Genomic DNA, 21,286 nt, shown 5'->3' with positions numbered 1-21,286 from the left:
CAGCCTCATCTGGGTCTACAGGAGTATACTGACGGTAGGCTTCCTTCAGGCGTTCCAGGTAAGCCCCTGGGGCCTCTTCATTCCCCTGCACTACCTCTCTGACCTTCACAAAGTTGGTGGGTTTCCTGGCTGCCCTTCTCATACCATTTAATACGTTCTGGCGGTAGGTAGTGAGGGTTTTCTGGCCATCAGCAGTCTGATAATTCCAATTCGGGGTACTATCAGGGTATCCTGTTATAATGTCTGGATCCGGTGTTCCCTGTGCTCTCATGTGTACTCGAGCTTCAACATGGATTCGCCTAGTTTCTTCTGTGGTTAGCAGCGCATCCATCAAATACTGCACATCATCAAAAGTGGGATTATAGGTTTTAAAAATCCCTTCAAACAATTTTATAATTTTAGCTGGATTCTCCTCAAAGGAAGGATTTTGATTTCTCCAATTACAAACATCTGCACTTGAAAAGGGTATATGCTGGACCGTGTAGGTCCGTGGTGCCTCCGCCCCACCAGGCCCTGGAGGTCCCGGTGGGTCATAAACCCTTCGGAGGGGCATTACTCCGACCCCACCCTTTTTCTGTGCCTCATGGGACTTATGGAAGGCTGCCCTGGTTGCTGCTTCTATCCATTCCTTCTGCCATTTCTTCCCTTGTGTTGAGGAGCATCCTGCTGCAGCCAACACGTGGGGGCTAACATCCACTTTTTCCGCATAGGGTTGTACATACTGTTGCAATCTCAAAGACTGATACTGAGTCCACTCTCTTCCCTTCTTTGCTAACTCAACCAATCCCTTTACAAATTCCTCATCATCCTCTTCTTCCTCTTCTGATTCATCAGCCTTGGGGGGTTCAGGCTGGGGGCTAGCTCCTCCCGGTGCTTGGGGACCTGGGCCTGGGGGAATTGCTAGAGGGGCAGTTGGTGGAGCATAGGGTGGTGGCGGTTTGATGATTCCCCCCTCCTCATCTTCTGGGTCTGGTATCACCGGGGGCTTTTCTGCCTTCCCTGCCGGTCGAACTGTACAAATTGTATTTCGTGGGGCGTCGCCTTGGCAGGCTTTCAACCACGGTGGATTCTTTTCTACATTGGTTTTCCAAGTAGAAATGTAAGGGATTTGGTCGGGGTGGACATTCAATATGTTCTGGTATAATGGGCTGATTAGTTGCAAATCAAAGCTTCCTCCTGACGGCCAATTAGTTTGTGCGGGCCAGTCAACTTCACATAATGTCCTCATTCTCTGTTTTCGCAATCTGATTCCCCAATCATCATGCTTTGTGGCCGCTTTCCAGTTCTTTAAAAAACATTCCAGAGGACTACATTGGCTTGCCCCAGACCCCATTTTTATTTTTTTTTTTTTTTTTTTTTTTTTTTTTTCAGATACTCCGCACCTGACTGGGCTGTAAATTCTTTCACAGTTCACACGATACAGATTGTGGTCTGCACGAGGTCGCCCTGGCAGAAAACGCACAACCCTGCAATCGCTCGGCCAAGGGGAACGCTAGGCCCCGACCCACACTTGACAACAATTCAGTCACTGGAGTATCTGACATGCAACATATAACATACAAATCACACCATTATAATTTCAACATGCAACACACAAAACACACCAATACAACTTCCCCTCTGTTTCCCTTTTACCCAACCTTACTGGCGGCAAACTACTGCAATCGGCCAGTTCTCCCCTCTGTTTCCCTTGTACCCAACCTTACTGGCGGCCCTCTGCACAACCAGGTGAGGCTTGATCAGACCTCGCCCCCCTTTTCCTTGGGGCCCACGCCCTGTCCCTTGGGCTTACCGTTTTCCGCTGCGGATTCCCTCCTGGCCAGTCCTCTTTCCTCCCTCGACCGAGGTCCCTACTCAGGAGCGGTGTGGCCGGTTTCCCCCACGAATCAGTAGGGTGCGCGCTGAAGCCTGCAAACTCCGGTCCGAGCTGTTCACCTGGTCGAGCCTGGCTCTTCCCGGCCCCCTTGGGGTGGGGCAATTCCCGGCCAACGCACCAAGCTGTAGGCTTATGCCCTTTACTTTGCCAGAGAATTGCTTACCCGCGTCCCCAGGACCGAGAAGAGAATAAAAAAATTCCAGGAAAGTTTCTTCTTTGGAGAAAAGAGTTTTATTGCAAATCTGTGCACAGAGACAGTCAGCAGAATATAGTTTCTGAAATCTGACTGTCCCGCAATACGCATCTGCAAGCCTTCTTATACTTTAGAGTATTTACCCACCTCCCAGACCTCCCCCCAAAACTTCCCCAATCAGCTGGCAAGTTTCCAACTTATTCCTTATATGGCACATCTATATTTGCTGGCTAAGGTTGCTAGCTAAGCACTTCTTCTGCTGGTTAAGCATTTTCTCTGCTCAGTAAGCACCCCCTCCCACCTCCTTGTACACGTGTATTCTTTTGCTAGCTAAGCATTCCCTTCGTATCTCTTCTTATCTTGCATTACTTAAAGCAGAAGCAAAGCAGGAAACATCTTGCTAGTGGTTTTTAGTTGACAGCAGTTTTTGGCTAGGCAGGAAACGACCTTCTGACCTGTAACTAACATCAGCAGTTTCAGATAGCTGGTTAGACAGGAAACGGCCTCCTGACCTGTCTGATTTAGACTTTGCAAATAACTGCATTTTTGGGTTTGAGCTTGTGTAACCATCCTAGCAGAGTGCCGGAATTTACTATGTGTAGATAATATTAATGATTAACCGTTCCCCTCTCCCTTCAATACGTCTGCGGATTTGTGATTGAAGGCAGCTTTAAATATTCGTATTGATTTTTAGCTGCATCTTTACTGCTTCTATTTTTTTTTCTTATACAGTGGTACCTCAGGTTAAGTACTTAATTCGTTCCGGAGGTCTGTACTTAACCTGAAACTGTTCTTAACCTGAAGCACCACTTTAGCTAATGGGGCCTCCTGCTGCCGCCACACCGCCAGAGCCCAATTTCTGTTCTTATCCTGAAGCAAAGTTCTTAACCTGAAGCACTATTTCTGGGTTAGTGGAATGTGTAACCTGAAGCGTATGTAACCTGAAGCATATGTAACCCGAGATACCACTGTATTGCTTTTTTTTCCTGCACAGTAATACAATTTGAATTCTAGGGAAAGGAGCTGGAAACAAAGCTGCCAATGTCTTAACACCATTATACAGTGGCATAGCGTGGTGGGGAGGGGGCCCCAGGGGCGTAAAATGGTTAGGGGAGCAAAATTTCAACATCTGGTGCTGCCTCAGTACAGCTGCACTCTTCTGTCTCTGGGCTCTAATGAAAATGGCTTCCCCACGTGAACCAGGAAGTGACCTTTCCAGAAAATGGAACAGCTCATCTTTCCTTATGTGTACTCCATCCATTTCCCTCCCACCCACTCACCCTTCCATGTGGCCCCGGGCACTGGCAACCCACGCTACACCACTACCGTTATACAGATCTATGCCACAACTGCACTTTGGAGCACTGTGTATAGTTCTAGCTGCTTCTCCTCAAAAAGGATATTGTGGTTGGAAAAGGGTCAGAAAAGGGCAGCCAACATGATCCAGCGATCGTGTGAGGAAAGGTTGCAACATTTGGGGCTTTAAAAAAGTAGATAAAAGGTAGGTTGAGATAGGATAGAGGTGTATAAAATTACACATGGCATGGAGAAAGGGACTAGAGAAAAGTTTTTCTCCCTCTCTCTTAACACTTGTGGACAATCAATGAAACTGATTGTTGGAAGATTAAGCACAGACAAAAGAAAGCAATAGTGACTGAAGGGCAGTGAGGCTGCAATCCCATGCAAGGGTACTTACTTCCAAGTAAATATGCACCCATGTAGACTCCCATTTTGTTTTTGTTTTCTAAATTCTAAGGTTTGGCACTTTTCCTAGAGAAAGGGCGTGTACACTCACACTCACACATACATAGATAACATCTGATACGTTCTAATGAGAGTGATAAGTTTTCTCATTAGAGCTCTGAAAGGGTTTAATGTATTCTCCCGATGCTCTGACTGCTGGCCCAGGAATATTATCTTTTTGGTACCAGAAAGAAGAAAGGGTGCTGTTGCCCGTAGAATATATGTGAAATGTGCTTCCTCTCTGCCTGGCTTCCCCTCCCATAAACGTTGCACATTCTCAGGGTGGGGCAGAAAAAGGGCGAGTTATGAACATCCAGGCTGGCTTAGCAGCTGCCTGCCTGAACATGAAATGAAACAGCCGTCAGCCCCAGGCTGCAGATGCGACCAATCTGCTTTCACCTACAACAAGCCTCAACCAGTTTCCCACTTCTGTCGGAGCTCAAGAACAGCGTTTTCCACTTGGCCGTGTGGCTGGATAAATCTTGACACGGGGAGTGGAGTGCCTAGTTTGTGCCACTGTACGAGCGTTCCCACTTGCCGCTCCAGCTTCCTTCTCCCCTCACCCCCAGCCTCCGGATGGCAGTGGATTCGCTCTGGCACTACCAGTTCCGGATTATCATGTTGGGGGACTCCACTGTGGGAAAATCCTGTCTCCTGAAGCGCTACGCCGAAGGGGTCTTCCTTGAGTCCATGAATCAAACTGTGGGTGTGGATTTTTATGTTCACTTCCTGGAGATTGAGCCTGACCTGCGCATCAAACTACAGTTTTGGGATACAGCTGGGCAAGAGCGGTTCAGGTGAGTTTAGAATGGAAGTTTTATCTGTAGTAAGGAGAGAGAAATGAAGAGGTTGTTGAAGGGCTTTCACATGAGAGGATGGGGAACTTGTCCAGCAGTGGGGAAAAGAACTTGGTGGTAAGGAAAAGAATAGGTATATAAAAAAGAGAATCCCTGGATGCGAAGATCAAAGTTTGGGACAAGTCCTCTTTGGTGAGAGATACCAAATCACAAAATATGCAGCAAAGTAAAGTGTGGAAATACAGGCTTTTAAAATATGCCATTGCAAATTTATTCCAAAGTTCCCCTCTTCCCCAGCATAGAAAAATACCACTCATTTGGTGAATTAAAAATGGTTTACCTACAAACTCCAAAGGTCAGATTCTTGTGCTTTTCCATACAGCATTCAGAAAAGTTGCACAGGCAGTGGAACTTGGCTTAGTCACAGTGGTGAAAGTTCCTAGATTATTGGTCTATGAACTCAAGAAAGGCTTGTCAGAGCCATGGGCTCTGAGCAACCAGCTCAGACCTCTTTACATGCTGAGCTTCTCAGGTAGACTGTGGTACAACACTAGGCTTGACTACCTCCCAAGGTGAGGGGGAGTGACCCCAGCTAAGCCTGGCAGAACCCCTTCATGCATTAATTAAACTTAAGCATGTTGGTTATATGAGGCTGGTTTTCACACACTTGGGGTCCTCCACATGTTGCTGAACTACAATTCCCATCACTTGGAGTCCAATAACATCTGGTGGGTTACAGGTTCCCCATTATCTTGTTACTTTCCTTATGGCAAAAAGTCTGATTTGGGGGATTAAGCAGGTTTTGTTGTGCAATACCTCCCAACCAGCTATAATTGTGAGATCTGAATTTGTTTGTTTGCGACTGAATCACCTCCCCCCCCCAAAAAAAAAGTCTGGAAGCATCCAAGGTGTGCTGCAGACATACGCCAGCTGTTTATATGAGTAACTCCTCATTCTGTAGACTCAAAACTGATTAAATAGGAAGGGTTCCTCCCTTTCCTGAAAGGCGTCTCTATTTGTATTTCCTTCTTCTGTCTCATAAAACGGCTGTTTGTGAAAGATTTTGTTGGACTCATGAAGACTCATTTCCATCTGGCATATATTTTAATGCTGCTTTCAATAACGTTTTAATGCAATCTTGTTAACTAACTTTGTCACTAAGATAATAATTAACTAATGCTGCAATTGTTTACGTAATTTACACATCAGACATAAAATGACTCAGGATGGTATCCAATGCATTTATTCCATTAGCACAAGCCTAAATTGTTGTGCTATAGAATTGCAGAGTTGGTAGGGACCCTGAGGGAAATCTAGTCAAAGCCCATCAAATGCAGCAGCAAGTTGCTTCTGATTCAAGCCTTGGACATCAGTACCCAAACTATGTAGCTCCATCAATAACTTATGCGGTAATATTGTTTGCTATATATTTCAATATTCAGCAAATGAATTCCAACTTAATTTCTGGAATTGGCCAATCTGCCTTGCCCTTCTTAGGTGAGTTTAACAATACACAATGTGTTCCAAACCTTATTCAATCCATCATCTTGTGTTCTCTTCCATTCATAGCCCTCTTCTGTCCAAAGCAACATACTATGCCAATAAAGATTAAAAACACTAAGCCTGTATAAGGTAAAAAGGTAAAGGACCCCTGGACGGTTAGGTCCAGTCAAAGGCGACTATGGGGGTGCAGCACTCATCTCACTTTCAGGCCAAGAGAGCCAGCTTTTGTCCACAGACAGCTTTCCAGGTCATGTGGCCAGCATGACTAAACCACTTCTGGTGCAATGGGACACCGTGATAGAAACCAGAGCACACAGAAATGCCATTTACCTTCCTGCCACAGCAGTAGCTATTTATCTACTTGCACTGGCATGCTTTCAAACTGCTAGGTTGGCAGGAGCTGTGACAGAGCAACGGGAGCTCATCCCATCACAGGGATTCCAACCACCAACCTTCTGATCAGCAAGAGGCTCAGTGGTTTAGACCACAGCGCCACCCGCATCCCCAGTATATAATGCTCGAAGGTGACCCAAGTGAGAATGAGTTTCCTTCTTTGTGTTTCCTGACTTAGGTCCGTGACGCGTTCCTATTACCGCAACTCCGCTGGAGGTGTGCTGGTGTTTGACCTGGCCAACAGAGCATCCTTCGAAAGCATCCGGAAGTGGCACCAGGAAGTGATGGACACGGTGAAGCCTCACCACATTGTCTTTGTGCTGGTTGGGCACAAGAGCGATTTGGAAGCCGAGAGGAAGGTTGGACGAAAGGAGGCGGAGAAACTGGCCACTTTGCTGGAGGCCAAGTACATTGAGACGTCTGCGAAGAGCAACAGGAACGTGGGGGAGGCTTTCCAGATCTTGACGCTGGGAATATACGAGGCTCTGAAAAGCGGGAAAATGAGACCCAGTGAACAGTGGGACGGGGTGAAAAGCAAACTGCCACCCTTGGCACAGCCTGAGGCCCAGGCACAGGAAGGGGGCAAGAAATGTTCCTGCTAGCAAATGGCAACTGCCTCTGGGAAAGTGTATGAGCCCTTGTGTACAATAACCCCTGCATGATGCCCATGAGCCATTCATCTAGAAAGCAGTGAAGACTATAAAAAGCTTTTATAGGCTGGTGTATAAGCAAAGGTGTATTCCCTTTTGTTATTGCTAACCTAACATATGGGAAAGAAAAATCCTTGCAGAATGAAGGCAGAGAACATTGATCTGAGGCTCCCTTTGGCATACTAACAATTACTGCAACATATACCTTTCATTTCTGCACGTACCACACATCTCTGGAAACATTTTTTGCACCTGGTCTACCTGGTTTCAACCTTGCTCCACCCATCTATTGCTCCCCCCCCCCACATACCCCCAACTCTTGCCATCTCCTGTTTCTACCTCTGCTGCGGAAGAGGCTGGCTTGAAATGTGTGGAGGTATTATGGACCTGCTCTCCCTGAAAAGCTTGCCTAAACCGTAATCATCATGTAGGCTCACCACCTGATTTGTGAACACCTTCATTAACCTATCCTCTTTGGCTGATCAGTTTGAGAACTCTTGATACACTTTCATCTCCTGTTTTTAGGAGGAAATAACACTGGTGCCTAATATTCTACAGAAGACCTGTGGATACAAGTAAACACTATTTCAAATTCACTTTCTCTACTCCTGTTGTCTCAAGGAGATGCCTGAAGGGGAGAGGGAAAATGACGGGGCTTTTATAGTCACACAGACAATACGACTTGGGTAATGATCAAACTTCCAGATTAATCAGAACTCTTCTTTACAAAAAATGAAGATGGTACAACCTGCCACATACAAGAGTTTTGGATGGAATGGGAAGAGGTGCTTTGGCGAATTAGGTTCAATCATGCTTAGTGCAAAGAGACAGTTTGCAAGAAGGCATGTTGTGGAAGAGGCCAGTGAATGCTACCCCTTTGATAATACAAAAGCGACCAGTTATTCATATCTGTCCCAAGCACTAATTGAAACACATGGGTTCCTTGGAAGGTAGAGAACAGAAATAAAGGAAAATACAGCCATCTTTATACTTGCAGAACTAGATTATCAGTTTTAGGTGGCAGGGTGTGTAAAGTGTTGTTAGAAGTGAAGTTTGGAAGTGTTAGCAGGTTGTTGGAGGGTATTGTCTCCCATAGGTAAAATCCCACCCCTGTGGGTAAAAGGTAATCTCCTACAGATCCCCTGCTGCGCAGCAAAATTCAGTCATCCCTCCCAAGCAGACAATAATGGCAAGCAAGCATCTGAATAAAAGCCATTCCCAAACAGACTTTGTAATTCTTTGATAGCACCTGCCTTCTTGTCAGTGCAAATGTTCCCTTGCCTGTTTTGTGGATTTCCAGGCTCTAGGACATCTTCCATTATCAAGGAAAATATGTTGCATTTATAGATGACTTAACAGGGAGCAACAAAAAGCACCACTGAGGAACCATGGTAGCAATGTCAGATCAACAGTGCATAGAAAAGGTGGTGGTGGAGACAACATGTTGGAGAACACTCAGTGGTAAAGAGCCGATTGTTCCAAAACTAAGGTTGATGCACACTTGGGAGCAGGCAGCATTGGACCTACATCTGAGCAATTGTTTAGATTCAGTCTTTATTACATGTTTACAATGTTAAACTGCCAGGATACTAAATTCTGCACTTTATGTTGCCGCTATAGAATATGCAGAGGCCCTGCTAAGATGCCACCTCTTACGAAAACTGTACACTCAGTAATCCAATTTAACGGCTGGTGGTTCAAATTCTTAGGCTTTTATCCAATGTTAGTCTATAGCTAATGCAAGATGGAGCTAAAGGAATCTATTCTACACATGTGGCTACTCAAACGTAAACCCACTGAAATTAAAGGACAAGAGAAACTTAGGTCCATTACTTTCAGTGGGTCTACTCTGAATTGAACCTAGTTGTTTACAACCCCCCGATTCAAAGGTTTCCACTGTTTTCAATGGTTTTCCAAGAGATAAACCATATACTGTACATTTCAATTATAATAGCAAAGGTTAAGAATAGGCTCTGAAACATCATTTTCATTTTGCCAATGCCATTTATTGTATTCGGTACACACCATCTCATCCAGAGAGCTGCATTTATCATCCCACCATCTTTACTTGAAAGAGCACCAGCAGAAGCCACAGTGAGGACTTGAGTTGAGTTTGTAGGTGCATTTATTTCATGTGTGGGGGAGGGAGGGGAAATATGCCTTTCTGCATATCTGATGCTGGGAAACCCACCTATTCACTGATGGCATGTCCAAACTGCATTCTTCTGGGTGGTTTGCAGTAACACACTTGGCGGACATATGCTTGAAGCAGGAGGCCTCCTTTACTGTTGGGTTGTGAAAAAGCATGTTACAGGACCACACACTTGAATTTACATGTAGCCTACTACTGACATACTACCCAATTTAAGGTATTACGTGAAGCAGGGCCTCAAATTTATTTTTGGGGACAGGGTGATACAGTTGGCTTGATTTCTGTTGACCTTCTATAAGTGGATTTGGGCTAGTTCACAATACTTTGCCAATGCAAGCTTACAGCAACATGTTAATTTCTCTATACACCATTGCACATGGCAGTTATAAGGGGTTGCATTCAGTTAACTTCTACTTGAGTACACCCACTGAAATTAAAGGGCATGACGAGGTCCATTAATTTCAACTGGGCTACTTTGAAAACAACCCAATGTGTAATATCTATAGCACGCATATGCAATGGGAAAAAATGATTCTGCAGTTTATGGTGAAAAGCCCATGTATTAGCTTCATCAAAAACCATGCAGAAAAATAGCAGCATGTGAAGAACTTGGGATAAGAAAAACAGCAGCAGCTATGGGGCAAGTCCTTAGAAATTTGGGTGGCTAATGGGGAGGGGCGGGATGTATTGATTTCTTGAAGGGGAAAGGTTTACTGAGGTAATACAGCAATGTCTTTCGACTTCCAAGTCCCGTCATCCCTGATCATGGATGGGGATGACAATAAATAAACATGCCCTTGTCATTGGTTGTTTAATGGCGAAGATGCTTTCAAGTGATGCAATACATAAAATAACTGCAGCAAAGGTTCTTCCCCCTCCCCACCCCCCTCTGCCTCCATGGTGCAATTTCAGAATTCATTTTGGATTATTTAGATGTATGCCTCAGTTGGATTCCATTTGGCTGCTAATCCCATGGCGAAACAAAAGGATGGATTGTTTTCACAAATGGAGAATTACTCTTTTAGAACAAGAGTTTAAAAGAACAAATGACACGCTGGAATATTCCTAATGGCTCATGCTACAAAGGCAAGCATTGTGGTTTTATGAACTGGTGCCATTTTTTTCTTCTTTTAATGGAAAGCACTAAATTGTATGCTACCTGGGGCAAAGTGCATGAATTGTCTTGAAAAACAGGGAACATTAACGTACTTGTTTATTACCGTAGTCTAAGTGAGTGGAGAACTTGCATAAAAAGGATAAGCTTCTATAGCCACTGCTGGATGGCTTAATGAAAACCTGTTACGCACACAGAGAGAGAACACAAAAAGTGTAGATTGTGTGGTCAGTGGTGGCTTCTTCATTCAGAGCACACGCAGTGCAACACTTCTGTTGCTACAGCTCAACCTATCAAAGAGGAAGTGAGGGAGGAAGGCAGTCTTCCAGCAAGCGAGGAGCTTCAGAAGTAGCAAAAAAACCCACCATTCATAATCCATGAACGTCTGAGGCAACAGTTTTGTACCAATTTTGATTTTCAGCCTGAGTTGTGCTTTTGGTATTGGAACACTCACTGAAAGCAAAGTATTCTGGCAAGTATTCTCAATTATATTTTTCTCCCGGTAACAGAAGAGATAGGAGGCAAGCCAATTGTTGAATGAGCACAGACTGATATCTGGGCTGTGGATACTGAGGACTGTTCTCTTCACAAGACAGATGCTGCCAGTTTAAAAATAATAATAATAATAACAATAATAATAATCTCTCTGTGTTGGGAACTGCACCAACGCTTTCCAACAGAACCACCATCCGCACAGAACTTCACAGATATTTTGCTATGCAGTGGAAGTCCATTGCATCCTTAAGAGTTAAAGAGACTTGCAATATGGACCATATTGGAATTTAAAAGAGGAAAAAGAGATGTTTGCTTCGAACAACCTATAATGAACAGCCTTTTCTCTGGCTCTTGCCCTAATGCCCTTTGCTTTTTCGCAGCCCGTGCCAATACTGCGACCTAGTTTTAGAGTCATAATGTCTTTGCTCATAAAACAAATCCAAATATCTATAAACAGCAACATTACAAAGAGTAAGAGGGAAATGAAAAAACAAAAACAAAACATCTATAGCTGTTTCTAATACTGTTCCCAAAAATACCAAAATATTCTGTCCGTTGGACAACCACTTACACCATAAATCACTCTGAAGGCAGAAAATAAAGTCTGTGTGTTTCAAGATAAATTGTGTTCTCTTGGGGAAATATGTTGTAGAGTAGGGGTGGGGGGAAGAGGCAGGGCCTATTTACTTTTGGCAGGTGTCCCCTCAAAGTCAGATATTGCTGCACAGTTAAAAGGTACGCTTCTCTGCAAAGCCTTAAAAAAGAATCCCACGGATGACGTCATGGGTACTCCACAAGCTTGAGGCGGATTTCCCGCCCAGAAGAGCCATTTTAATCTCCCTGCCATTCCCAAGCATTATTTCTTTGTTGTTTTGCGGATCAACGCCATCCTCTGAAAAGAGAGAGGGAGAAAAAGAACAGTGAAAAATCAGGGAAATGGACCACCAGCAAGTTTCAGTGGAAGGTAGATTCTTTTGGGCCCAGAAAACTATTTCCACTCACCTGGCCACCATAGTATCCAAATACCTCAATCACATAACTAGTCCACTTAAGAGTCAAAATGAGGTATGGCTGCATTTCCGTATCAGTTTCTTTAGATTAAAAAAACAGCAGCTGTTGGAGGGTCATCAATCTGAATAGTGACCACAGTGCAGGGAGGTTTGATTCATCACCCCTTTTCCTAATAAACATTGCTCTGCATACTCTAGCTTTTATTACTCCTACAGGATGAAAAATATAGGGGTGCACGTATTTTGTTTCCTTTGAGGACAAACAGCAGCTTTAGTAGGGAGGGGATCCATCTCAGTCAGGAACTGTGCAGGGAAAAGGTGAACCTGTGCCTGACATGCTGCAGTCCTGACTCAGATCAGGCCCCCTGCTAGTTTGTGTGCTTTGTTTTTAAGTTAAGAGATGGAAATGCATTTGACCCAAAGGCATGGCACGGGAGTGATGTACTTAAGTATACTGCGCACTCTCTCTCTCTCTCATACACACACACACGTGCAGAAAGGGAATGTGGACATTAGAAAGTACAGTATAAACACCTGGTGTTTTCTCTCCCCTGGCTGCAACACCCTCCTTACCTGTTTGTGAGCTTCTGTAGTGCAGGCTTTTTTATATGGCCTGATTTCTTCAGAACCAAAACCTGGGATCCACATATTCCACTGCCGCTCTACATCAAAGAACAGGGCATGGGTGGAGGGGATGAGAAAAAGAGGTAGAGGAAACAAGAGTTAAGGAGAAATATTTATCAATTCAATCATGTACCGTAAGCAGAAATCATTGTCTGGTTTCTAAGAACTAGAACAAAGTGAGAAATGAAAAAATAATCCTGTTTTGGCAGGAGTTCTGTTTCTCTTTATTTTAGGGGTTTCTTTGCGTTAGGACAAATTTCAAGGGGACGCTTCTGAATTGCATGTGACAGCAATTCCCTTGTGTGCAGGGGTTCACTACAGGCTATTTTCTGCACACCCTAATACATGGAGGAAGACTGCAGTGGCCTGACTGGCCTGGTGAACTGTTATACATGAAAGGCTCACTACACGGGGAGAGTAGGCACATAGAGCCACCTATAGTAGCCTTCATGAAACAAACAACTCATGCACTGGCACTTACCAAGATGCAACTGGACATCTTTCACTTCCAAAGTGTTGGACTTGCGATGTCGTGCAAGCTGGCAGGCAGCTGTCACAACGCTTTCAATGAAGTCGTCCGCGATCTGCAGCAACATCTGTCAAAAACAGTGAAGCACCAAGCATGTTAGTGATGGGTTTCGGCATGAGATATAACAATGCGTGAAACGATATTTAATTTCAGAAGCTTCACATTCTTCCAACAAGTAATCACCACCCCCAGTAACTTTACATCAAGGAAAACCACTTTGTTTCCTAATTGTTCAGATTGAACCAGTGGCACTGTTCAACTAAAGCTGAGCTCAGGGGTCTGAAATTATTCAGGACTAGGGATTCATGCAGCTCATTTCCCCCCCAAAGCCTACCTCCTCCACATCTTCATCCAGTTGTTCATTTGGATCCACCTCTCTGACAAGATCCTGTAGTTTCTTCTTAGTTAAGATCTGGGGCAGGGGAAAGAGATCACCAGCATTAGTACAGTTCAACCAGGTCAATGGGCACCAAAAAGACAAAGGAGATGATGCCCATCTAATATCTAATATTCACGGGGAGGGAATTCCAAAAGGCAGGTGCTACAACACGTAAGGCCCAATTCCTACATTGTGTGCAATGGACCTTCTGGTAAGATGGTATCAGCAGGAGGGCCTCACCTGCAGAGCACAGACATGGACTGGGCATATAAGGTTATCTTCAGGTATCCTGGCCCCAAGCTGAATAGGCCTGTATACACCGGAACCAGCACCTTGAACCTAGCCTGGCAGCTAAGTGGCAGCCAGGGCAATTATTTCAACAGGAGGGTAACATATTGGCGATGTCCTGCTTTAGTGAGCAGTCGAGTTGCCACATTTTACACTAGCTGCAGCTTCTGGACCAACCTCAAGTTTAGCCCCACATAGAGCACATGGTTCTGAACCTAAGACTCAAGCTTTTATTCATTTCAAGTCGCAAGACGAAACAGGGAGATTCTGGCAACTCTTGGGCACGCTCAGAAGCAGACAACCAATGTTGTTTTTCAACCTCACCTTAGCCCACTCACTTTCCCAGTATCGCAAGTGCCATTACCTGGTTGCTTTCAGGACTGAGGCGCCCACCACTGCTAGGAGTCGCTGGCATCTTCACCACAGTGGTATTGTTTGCCATGGAGCTATGTGGAGGGGTGCTGGCTGGTTCTGGCTTGATTGAGGAGAAGTTGGACAAATTGATCAAGGTAGATGGGCCAAACTGGTTCATAATCTGCTGAGCTTTAGCCTTCAGATCATACAGCTTGTCCAGATCTTGCTTCTTCTTGGGATTGTGTGGGCCCAAACCAATCAGCTGAAGAAAACACAAATCCCAGAGTTAAAATGAGGAGGAAGAGAAGACGGAGGCGATTTAACAAATTACCTATTTTAGAACAATTCCCAGCAAATTGGATATCAGATATTCAAAGCCTTTGGAGGAACAGGTTTTCTGCAGCGGCTGGAAAAGCACCTTAACTATGTCACCATCGGTGCTTTTTTCTGGGAGTGCGCATACCCCTAAACTTTTTGTGAATCTAAGTTTGGCCTCATTGAGGGGAAATACCAGTATGAGTAGGAAAATGAGAGTTCGTTTTTTAAAGAAAGCACTGGTCACCATTATGCCACCTCATGGGAAGCTTTCAATGCCTGTGTTCTGTGAGAGCTTTAATGCAAACCACGTATCAGATCACAATGTGGAAATCTGAGCACAAACTGTGTTTGTGGGTGTCAGAAGCACACTTCCCCAGACACTTGGATCTGACAGCCATGGTAATAAGAACTTCCCTCCCTCCTCCTAGATTGCCCAGAAAGCAACTGTGAGGCACCTGCTGACCACTGGTGTCCGGAGATATACATCTGTAGCTCTTGGACAACTGATGATTATGCATAGGAATCTTCCACACCTGTCGTTTTGATAGTTCTAAGACAAAAGTGCTAAAGGGAAAATTGCTCCTCTTATAGCCAGCTATAGATGAAAGCCTGTAATCTAACTAAAGGATGCTTGTTTGGAGGTTGTAGCAGGGGAGCACAGCTATCGTACACTCTTGACTGAAGAACGGTACACTCCTTCTGTCTGGGATGGTCGTCCTCTTCCACCGAGCATGCAGCTTCGAGAGGGACGCACATGGAGCGGTGAGGGAGGAAGGGGACACCCACCTAGCCAGCCAAATCAACTCTGGCAATCAATGGGGTGACAGATGTCGCAGACAGATCGCCCTCACAAACCTGATCTTTAGCTTCCTAGAGCTTGACATTTCCCTCAAATAATACAGATTGGGATGTGTTAATGTGTTATGTTTATACTTCTGTTACGGACTACATTATGGAAATGGACCATGTTTATCAATCCACGGTTCCACCTATTAACCTCCAATATCCATTTTCTTAAACCCACCAGCGGCAAAGATACCTTAGGGCTACAGTTCAGTGGCAGCATTTCTCTGGGAATGTTTCTTCTCTTTGGTTCTCTCCAAAAAAAAAGACAAACGGCTTCGTCCAGGATAAGTTAGAAGTACTGTACTTCTTTAAGCCATGACTACTTTATCCCATTGATTCCACTTGGAACTAACTTTAGCTAACCTAGCCTGAATTCCAACCAAAATGTATTTTCTGATCGTTCCAAAACATTCAAGATGCAACATCGAATTTCAAGGAGTCTCTTTTCAGAATCTCTCAACATCCAGTCTATAATGCTATTGGCTTGTGTGTTCAGTTCAGACCACTCAGCAGCAGCTTGTTACCAATCAGCACAGCTGCAGAAAATATTTTAAAGAGGTAAACATTACCAACTTCTCAAGAATCAGAAATGGCATTTTCTTGAACCTTAATATACAGGTGATTAGCATGCAGTTTTACCACATGCACTTATTTTAATTCTTACGCATTTTGCTTAAAATTGTAATCCAACAATGACGCCAACGTCACATCAAAACACAAACCATGCTGAACACGGACTACCCAAGATGCAAGGAAGTCAATATGAAGGAAGCAGAAACCACACTTCATTATTATTTTAAAGAGCAAGTTCTCTGTTAGTATTAATCCACACAAGAATTATTAAGAAGGCTGCAATTGAAATGCTTCATTCTACCTTATAACCATGTATTCAAAACAATAAAGGTTGAAAGGCAATGTAAACATAAGTTGTTGGGGGTTTTTTTTTAGCTTTACCCAGAACAAATCCTTAACCTTGTGCTACAAATGGTTTGCCGATAAAAATAGCCTGCCCAGAGGGAGGAAAAGGATATATGCCTGGGAAAGGCAAGGCTCAGTGCCAGATGAACTTCAGGAGCTCATAGGCTGTAAAGTTAACCACTAGCAGATTCACACCTTTATAGATTAGTAACTGCAACAGCCAGGGCTTTGTTTGCATGTTGGCAGGCCCATGAAGCCATGACCGCTCATTCCACCTTTGTTTACGCTAGATATTGTTACTCTGTCATAGAAAATGGCACTGTTGTCGAAGTTCCTGAACTACAACACCCATCAGCCCCAGCAAGCACGACTCCACACATTTCTGCACACATGGTAGATATACTTAGCAGTTGTTTCCTCTTCAAGCAGCTGGCAGATGCATATAAAGGCCCTTCAAAGTATGGGAGAATTCAACTTTTAAACTGAAAGCAGTTCTCCTATCATCTAAGCAATGGATGCAACCTTTGCTTTCTATCCTTACTTTCAAGACTCCCAGCTCTTGCTCTCTCCCATTTTAGCCAGTCTTTCTACATTCCTTCCTGTTCTTTTCATTCTGCTGCCTCTTCTCGACAAATCCACTGTGCTCTTTTCTGATACCTGGCACTGCATTGCTTTACTTCTTGAATCTCCTTCTGCAGCGGTGGGGAACCTTTTTCAGCCCAAGATCCATTCCAGCCTGGTTTTGGCACTGAAATGGATTTGGTCGGACTGATTGATTACCTCTATCAGGAGAGAGACAGGGGAAACGTGACCCTGTTGGTTCTCCTTGACCTCTCAGCAGTTTCTGGCACTGATGAGAATGGTGTTCATTTGGAATGATTTGGGGCGGGGGGTAGGAGTTGGAGGTATTATGTCACACTAGTTTAGTTCCTACCTACAGGGGAGCTACCAAAAAAACAGTAGTAGGATATCGTTGTTTGGCACCTTTTGAACTATGGGGTCCCACAAGGGACTAGTCTATCTCCTATGCTCTTTAACATCTACAGTGGTGCCCCGCAAGACGAATGCCTTGCAAGACGGAAAACCCGCAAGACAAAAGGGTTTTCCGTTTTCAGAGGCGCTTCGCAAGACAAATTTCCCTATGGGCTTGCTTCGCAAGACGAAAATGACGAAAATTTTTGAGGGTTTTTTTCACTCCAAAACCCCTTTTTCTGAAGCGCTAAGCTGCTACAAGCCTTTTAGCAGCAAAACCGCTAATCCCTTAAGCCTTAAAAAGCCGTTTTTAGCCCTTAAACTGCCAATAGCGCTAATAGCGCTAATGGGCTTGCTTCGCAAGACGAAAAAACCGCAAGACGAAAAGACTCGCGGAACGGATTCTTTTCGTCTTGCGAGGCACCACTGTATTTGAAACCACTGGGAGCTGTCATCTAGGGATTTGGAGTATGGTGCCATCAGCTGATGGCATGCAGCTCTATCTCTGCACTCCATTGGAATCAGGATAGACTGTGAAGATGTTGGGCAGCTGTCTGGAAGTAGTGGTAGAATGGATTGAGGTCAATAAATATCAATGCTGAATCCTGGTAAGAAAGAAGGGCTGTGGTTGGGTGGTTCCTGTGTCTGGGAATTAGCTATCTAACCTGTTCTGGAAGAAGGTGCATTCCCATTGAAGGATCAGGTTTAGTAGTCTGGGAGTCCTCCTGGATTCCAACTTGTCATTGGACTCTTAAGTGGCTTTTGTGGCCAAGAGTGCTTACGCCCAGCTCAGGCTGATTTGCCAGCTGCAGCTATTCCTGGACCAGGATAGCCTGGCCTTTGTTGTCCAAGCTCTAGGGACCTCCTACTTGTATTGTAATGTGCTCTATGTGAGGCTTTTCTTGAAGACAGTCTGTAGGTTCCAACTAGTGATCATCACAAAACCAACTAAGAGATGCATAACATTCCTTTGGGAAGGGGCCTCCTGTAAAATGTTCCACATTCCTATGCATCTCTGTAGAGAGCAGTAACGCTGGCAGGAATAAAGTGCAAGTCAACAGGGAGATTGATTACTTCTTTATCAGGGAGTGATACAGCAGTGATGCTGGAGAGAGATTCCAGCACTCAGCAGTTCTACTAATTTTTGTCATCTTCTGGGAGACCATATTCACTAACCAAGCACACAAGACAGGATCATTTCCTACATAACATTTTCAAATCTTAATGGAAAAGGACAATACACTCTTGCACATTTCAGTTCTGGCACACAAGCAAAACTGAAAAGCCACAAGCCCACCTGCAGCTTCTCACCATGATGCCAGCATGCCATGTCCTGGTGAGTTCAAGCCAACTTACTTACAGCTATCTGAGTGTCTAGATCTTTAATTACATCAGAAACTGCTGTGGGACCATTGAATGGAGAGGCCATGTCCCCCAAAAAGCTCCTGCAAGTAAACAGTAAGGGTTAACCTATACAATCATTCTTCCCCTGTTGCAAATGCTTATACAATTCTCCCAGAGCATGTTACAAGCTATCACATCTCCCTCTCTCTCTGCTGGTTTAAATGGATATGTGTAGGCAATCCAACACATATATAAATAGGAGGTTGTCATTGCATAGACTTTCCTCAAGAGAACATCCTCTCCACCCAGGCCTTACATGGTACAGGTGCATTAATCTGTAATGGCTGGATGTATCACAGCACTGGTGCAAAAGCTCAGTGACCAATATACTTGTTTATAATTAAGCATAGTAGTTACGATTGTTGGCTATGAAATGGAAAAATCACATCAGTTACAGACTTTTTAGTGGTAATCCACTATTCTCTCAGCTTTACCTTCCCCAATTTCAAATCTGATATGCTGGCCTTCTTTACAAAACCTCAGAAAAAAATAGTGAAATCTTGTAGATGAAGTGCTTGGACGATGGCATTTGCTTTCTTTAAGTGATTACAAAATGTAAGGAAACACAGGCTTATAAGATGCTGGGGAAAGATTAACTTTATGTCCCAAAGTGAGGATTAGGATACTGAGAGAGGGAAAGCACGGATGCAGTGCTTAAGAAATTAAATTTGCATTGTAAAATGTTTGAGAACCTCATAGCAAAGAAAAAAAGGGGGGAGAGAAGAAAGTTATGCTGTTAAATGAAACAAACAAATGAAATTATTCAAAATGCTATAAGCATTATTACTGCTATTACAATACAGTAAAGGAAGAATAACGGAACAGAGCTGGGCAACCTGTGGCCATCTAGATGTTATTAGACTACCATCAGAAAGGCCAGCAGCATTTCAAGGGCAATAGGTTCCCCAGTCCTGATAAAGAATAAGAGCAGGCGTGTTCTCCAGAAAACTGCAAGACAAGAGCATAGCCATGGTAGGGGGGAGGAGGAAAAATAAAAAAATATGTTGCTTTTTTAAGGACACTGCAGATTCTATGGCAGTTGTGGGCAGAAAATACTGTAGATCACAATCTACTGGTACATCTCAAGAGTCATTTGAAGTAGATCAGCAAGGATTTCTCTGACACACAGTTGCTTAACAATGACAACAAAAACAATTCTTCCTGTAAATCATACTTCTGAAATGAATAATAGAGGGGGAGAGGATCCAGAGAAGATTTTTGTGTGGAGTGACCATGAACTCATGTCTGTTTTGGTACTAAAAAAAATTATAAGGCTATATCTTTTGCACTTTGCTCTGGTTGCTGGATCTTAGGATACGAGTGTAAAACAAATTAGATTCCACAAGCCTAAAGTCTGCCCACTCCTTTCTACAGTATTGTTTTCCAATCTTGTGTTTGTGCTTTAAAATTCAATTGTAATCAGCAACCTGGGAGCACACACTCCAACAGTCTCCATGTTGTGGAACTTGCATAATTTAAGCTTTTGGCAGAATAAATCCCTACTGATTTATTTTAGTCTATGTTGTTAGGAGTTTTCATTATTCATGGTTAAACCCTCTTACCCTGAAGCAGCATCTTGTTTCCAATGCTACATGAATGTATATAGGGACAGAAAGTAACTAGGCTGCACCACATTGACATCCCCAAAGCCTCTTCCCCGCCTCCAATCCATCGGTTTCCTAAACTGCAGCCCTGCCTCACTTTAAGCAGGGCTCCCGCCGCTGCCAATTGCCTGGCTCAACTTCACATCACTCGGGAAGACATTTCTGTTTCTCCGGAGGCTTATTAAAAAGAAAGAAATAAGCATGAAATCTGGTGCCACTTGTTCTTTCTCTTCTCGGCTAGAGTCATTTGGTACCAGCCACCATTGCTTTGAAGACATCGATTTGTTGCTGCATCTTATTATATTACCGTGTATAATTTCGCCCTCAGCGCATATATATATGAATGTGACGAGCGCTCACGTTTTGCCGGCCACCTTAAAATGTCCTGAGTGAAAACAGACGGACGAAATAAGCGCGTGTATATATATATACTGCACACATACACGACGAGGAAAGTGCTTTAAAACGCACGATGAATTAGAGTAGACCCTGTCAAGCGTCGGGAGGCCTGTCGTCAGGGGAAAGGGAAAGGGAGGAATCGGGACACGGGTAACGTATTTTGGCCGCTTCGCGCGCCCCGGAGGCAGCCCCTCCCCCGGAGGCCCCTCGGAGTCCAGAGCTCTGCCTTACTTTCAGCGGGGAGCCGCCGCGGCTCGAACCGGGGCTCCCGCTCCGCTCACCGGCGCCTCGGCCGCCTACCCGGCCATCTCCCCCCTGCGAGCCGCTCGACGCTTCCGACCGATTGCCGCCTTTCCTCCCTCACTGGGACGCCGCGACACAGCACTTCCGGGGTCACGACCCCACGAGCCGCTCCAGGAAAGACGCTTGGCCCGCACAGCGGCAGCCAATCGGCAAGCGCCTCCGTCGTCCCTTTTTAAGGTTGGGCCGCTTGGTCTCGTCTGCACATGCGCCGAAGCTCCTTAGACACTCTCGTCCCCGCTCTTTCTTGTTTGTGGTGAATTAAGGTTCTGTGCGCGCCCGCTGTCAAATCGTCTCTCTGGTTCAGCCCCGCAGTGCGCAGGCGTACTTCGGCTGGGACCTTATGTAGGGAAGGGAGGGAAAAAGAAACGCGTTTATATGTAGGCGTTTTAATAGGCGGCCGCGGCACCTTCTCGGTTCCCGAT

At 44.6% G+C, this 21,286-nt stretch overlaps 2 protein-coding genes across 4 annotated transcripts; one reads left to right on the top strand and one right to left on the bottom strand.

Annotated features, from left to right (window-relative positions):
• Positions 1-4,098: 4,098 nt before the first annotated feature.
• LOC310684691 (ras-related protein Rab-39B-like) lies at positions 4,099-8,137 on the top strand. The gene is made up of 2 exons (XM_083456166.1): positions 4,099-4,609; positions 6,684-8,137. Exons 1-2 carry the CDS (start codon positions 4,389-4,391, stop codon positions 7,105-7,107), a joined length of 645 nt encoding a protein of 214 aa, XP_083312292.1. The 5' UTR covers positions 4,099-4,388; the 3' UTR covers positions 7,108-8,137.
• Positions 8,138-9,139: 1,002 nt separating this feature from the next.
• Positions 9,140-21,026, bottom strand: TAF12 (TATA-box binding protein associated factor 12). 3 transcript variants are annotated; one of them, XM_083456170.1, is made up of 7 exons: positions 20,793-21,026; positions 18,515-18,599; positions 14,111-14,362; positions 13,414-13,491; positions 13,032-13,146; positions 12,500-12,588; positions 9,140-11,808 (listed from the first exon to the last, which is right to left on the bottom strand). In XM_083456170.1, the coding sequence occupies exons 2-7, from the start codon at positions 18,581-18,583 to the stop codon at positions 11,773-11,775; spliced, it is 639 nt and encodes a 212-aa protein (XP_083312296.1). In that variant the 5' UTR covers positions 18,584-18,599; positions 20,793-21,026; the 3' UTR covers positions 9,140-11,772. The 3 variants fall into 3 exon arrangements, with proteins under 3 accessions (XP_083312296.1, XP_083312297.1, XP_083312298.1); XM_083456171.1 differs by lacking the exon at positions 18,515-18,599 and having other exon boundaries at positions 20,793-21,016; XM_083456172.1 differs by lacking the exon at positions 20,793-21,026 and having other exon boundaries at positions 18,511-18,529.
• Between the last annotated feature and the right edge of the window lie 260 nt (positions 21,027-21,286).

This window comes from Podarcis tiliguerta (assembly GCF_965153285.1).
Source record: "Podarcis tiliguerta genome assembly, chromosome: 8".
NCBI lineage: Eukaryota > Metazoa > Chordata > Lepidosauria > Squamata > Lacertidae > Podarcis > Podarcis tiliguerta.
Note: the sequence above shows the minus strand (reverse complement) of the source record. Positions and strands in the feature narration are given on the sequence as shown.

Coding starts and splice junctions, on each gene's coding strand:
- TAF12 (XM_083456170.1), bottom strand. CDS start 18,583: ATGGCCTCTCCATTCAATGGTCCCACAGCAGTTTCTGATGTAATTAAA. Junction 13,147..13,413: donor TGGATGAAGATGTGGAGGAG/GTAGGCTTTGGG, acceptor TGTTTTTGACAG/ATGTTGCTGCAGATCGCGGA. Junction 11,809..12,499: donor CTACAGAAGCTCACAAACAG/GTAAGGAGGGTG, acceptor CTCTCTTTTCAG/AGGATGGCGTTGATCCGCAA.
- LOC310684691 (XM_083456166.1), top strand. CDS start 4,389: ATGGCAGTGGATTCGCTCTGGCACTACCAGTTCCGGATTATCATGTTG. Junction 4,610..6,683: donor GCTGGGCAAGAGCGGTTCAG/GTGAGTTTAGAA, acceptor TTCCTGACTTAG/GTCCGTGACGCGTTCCTATT.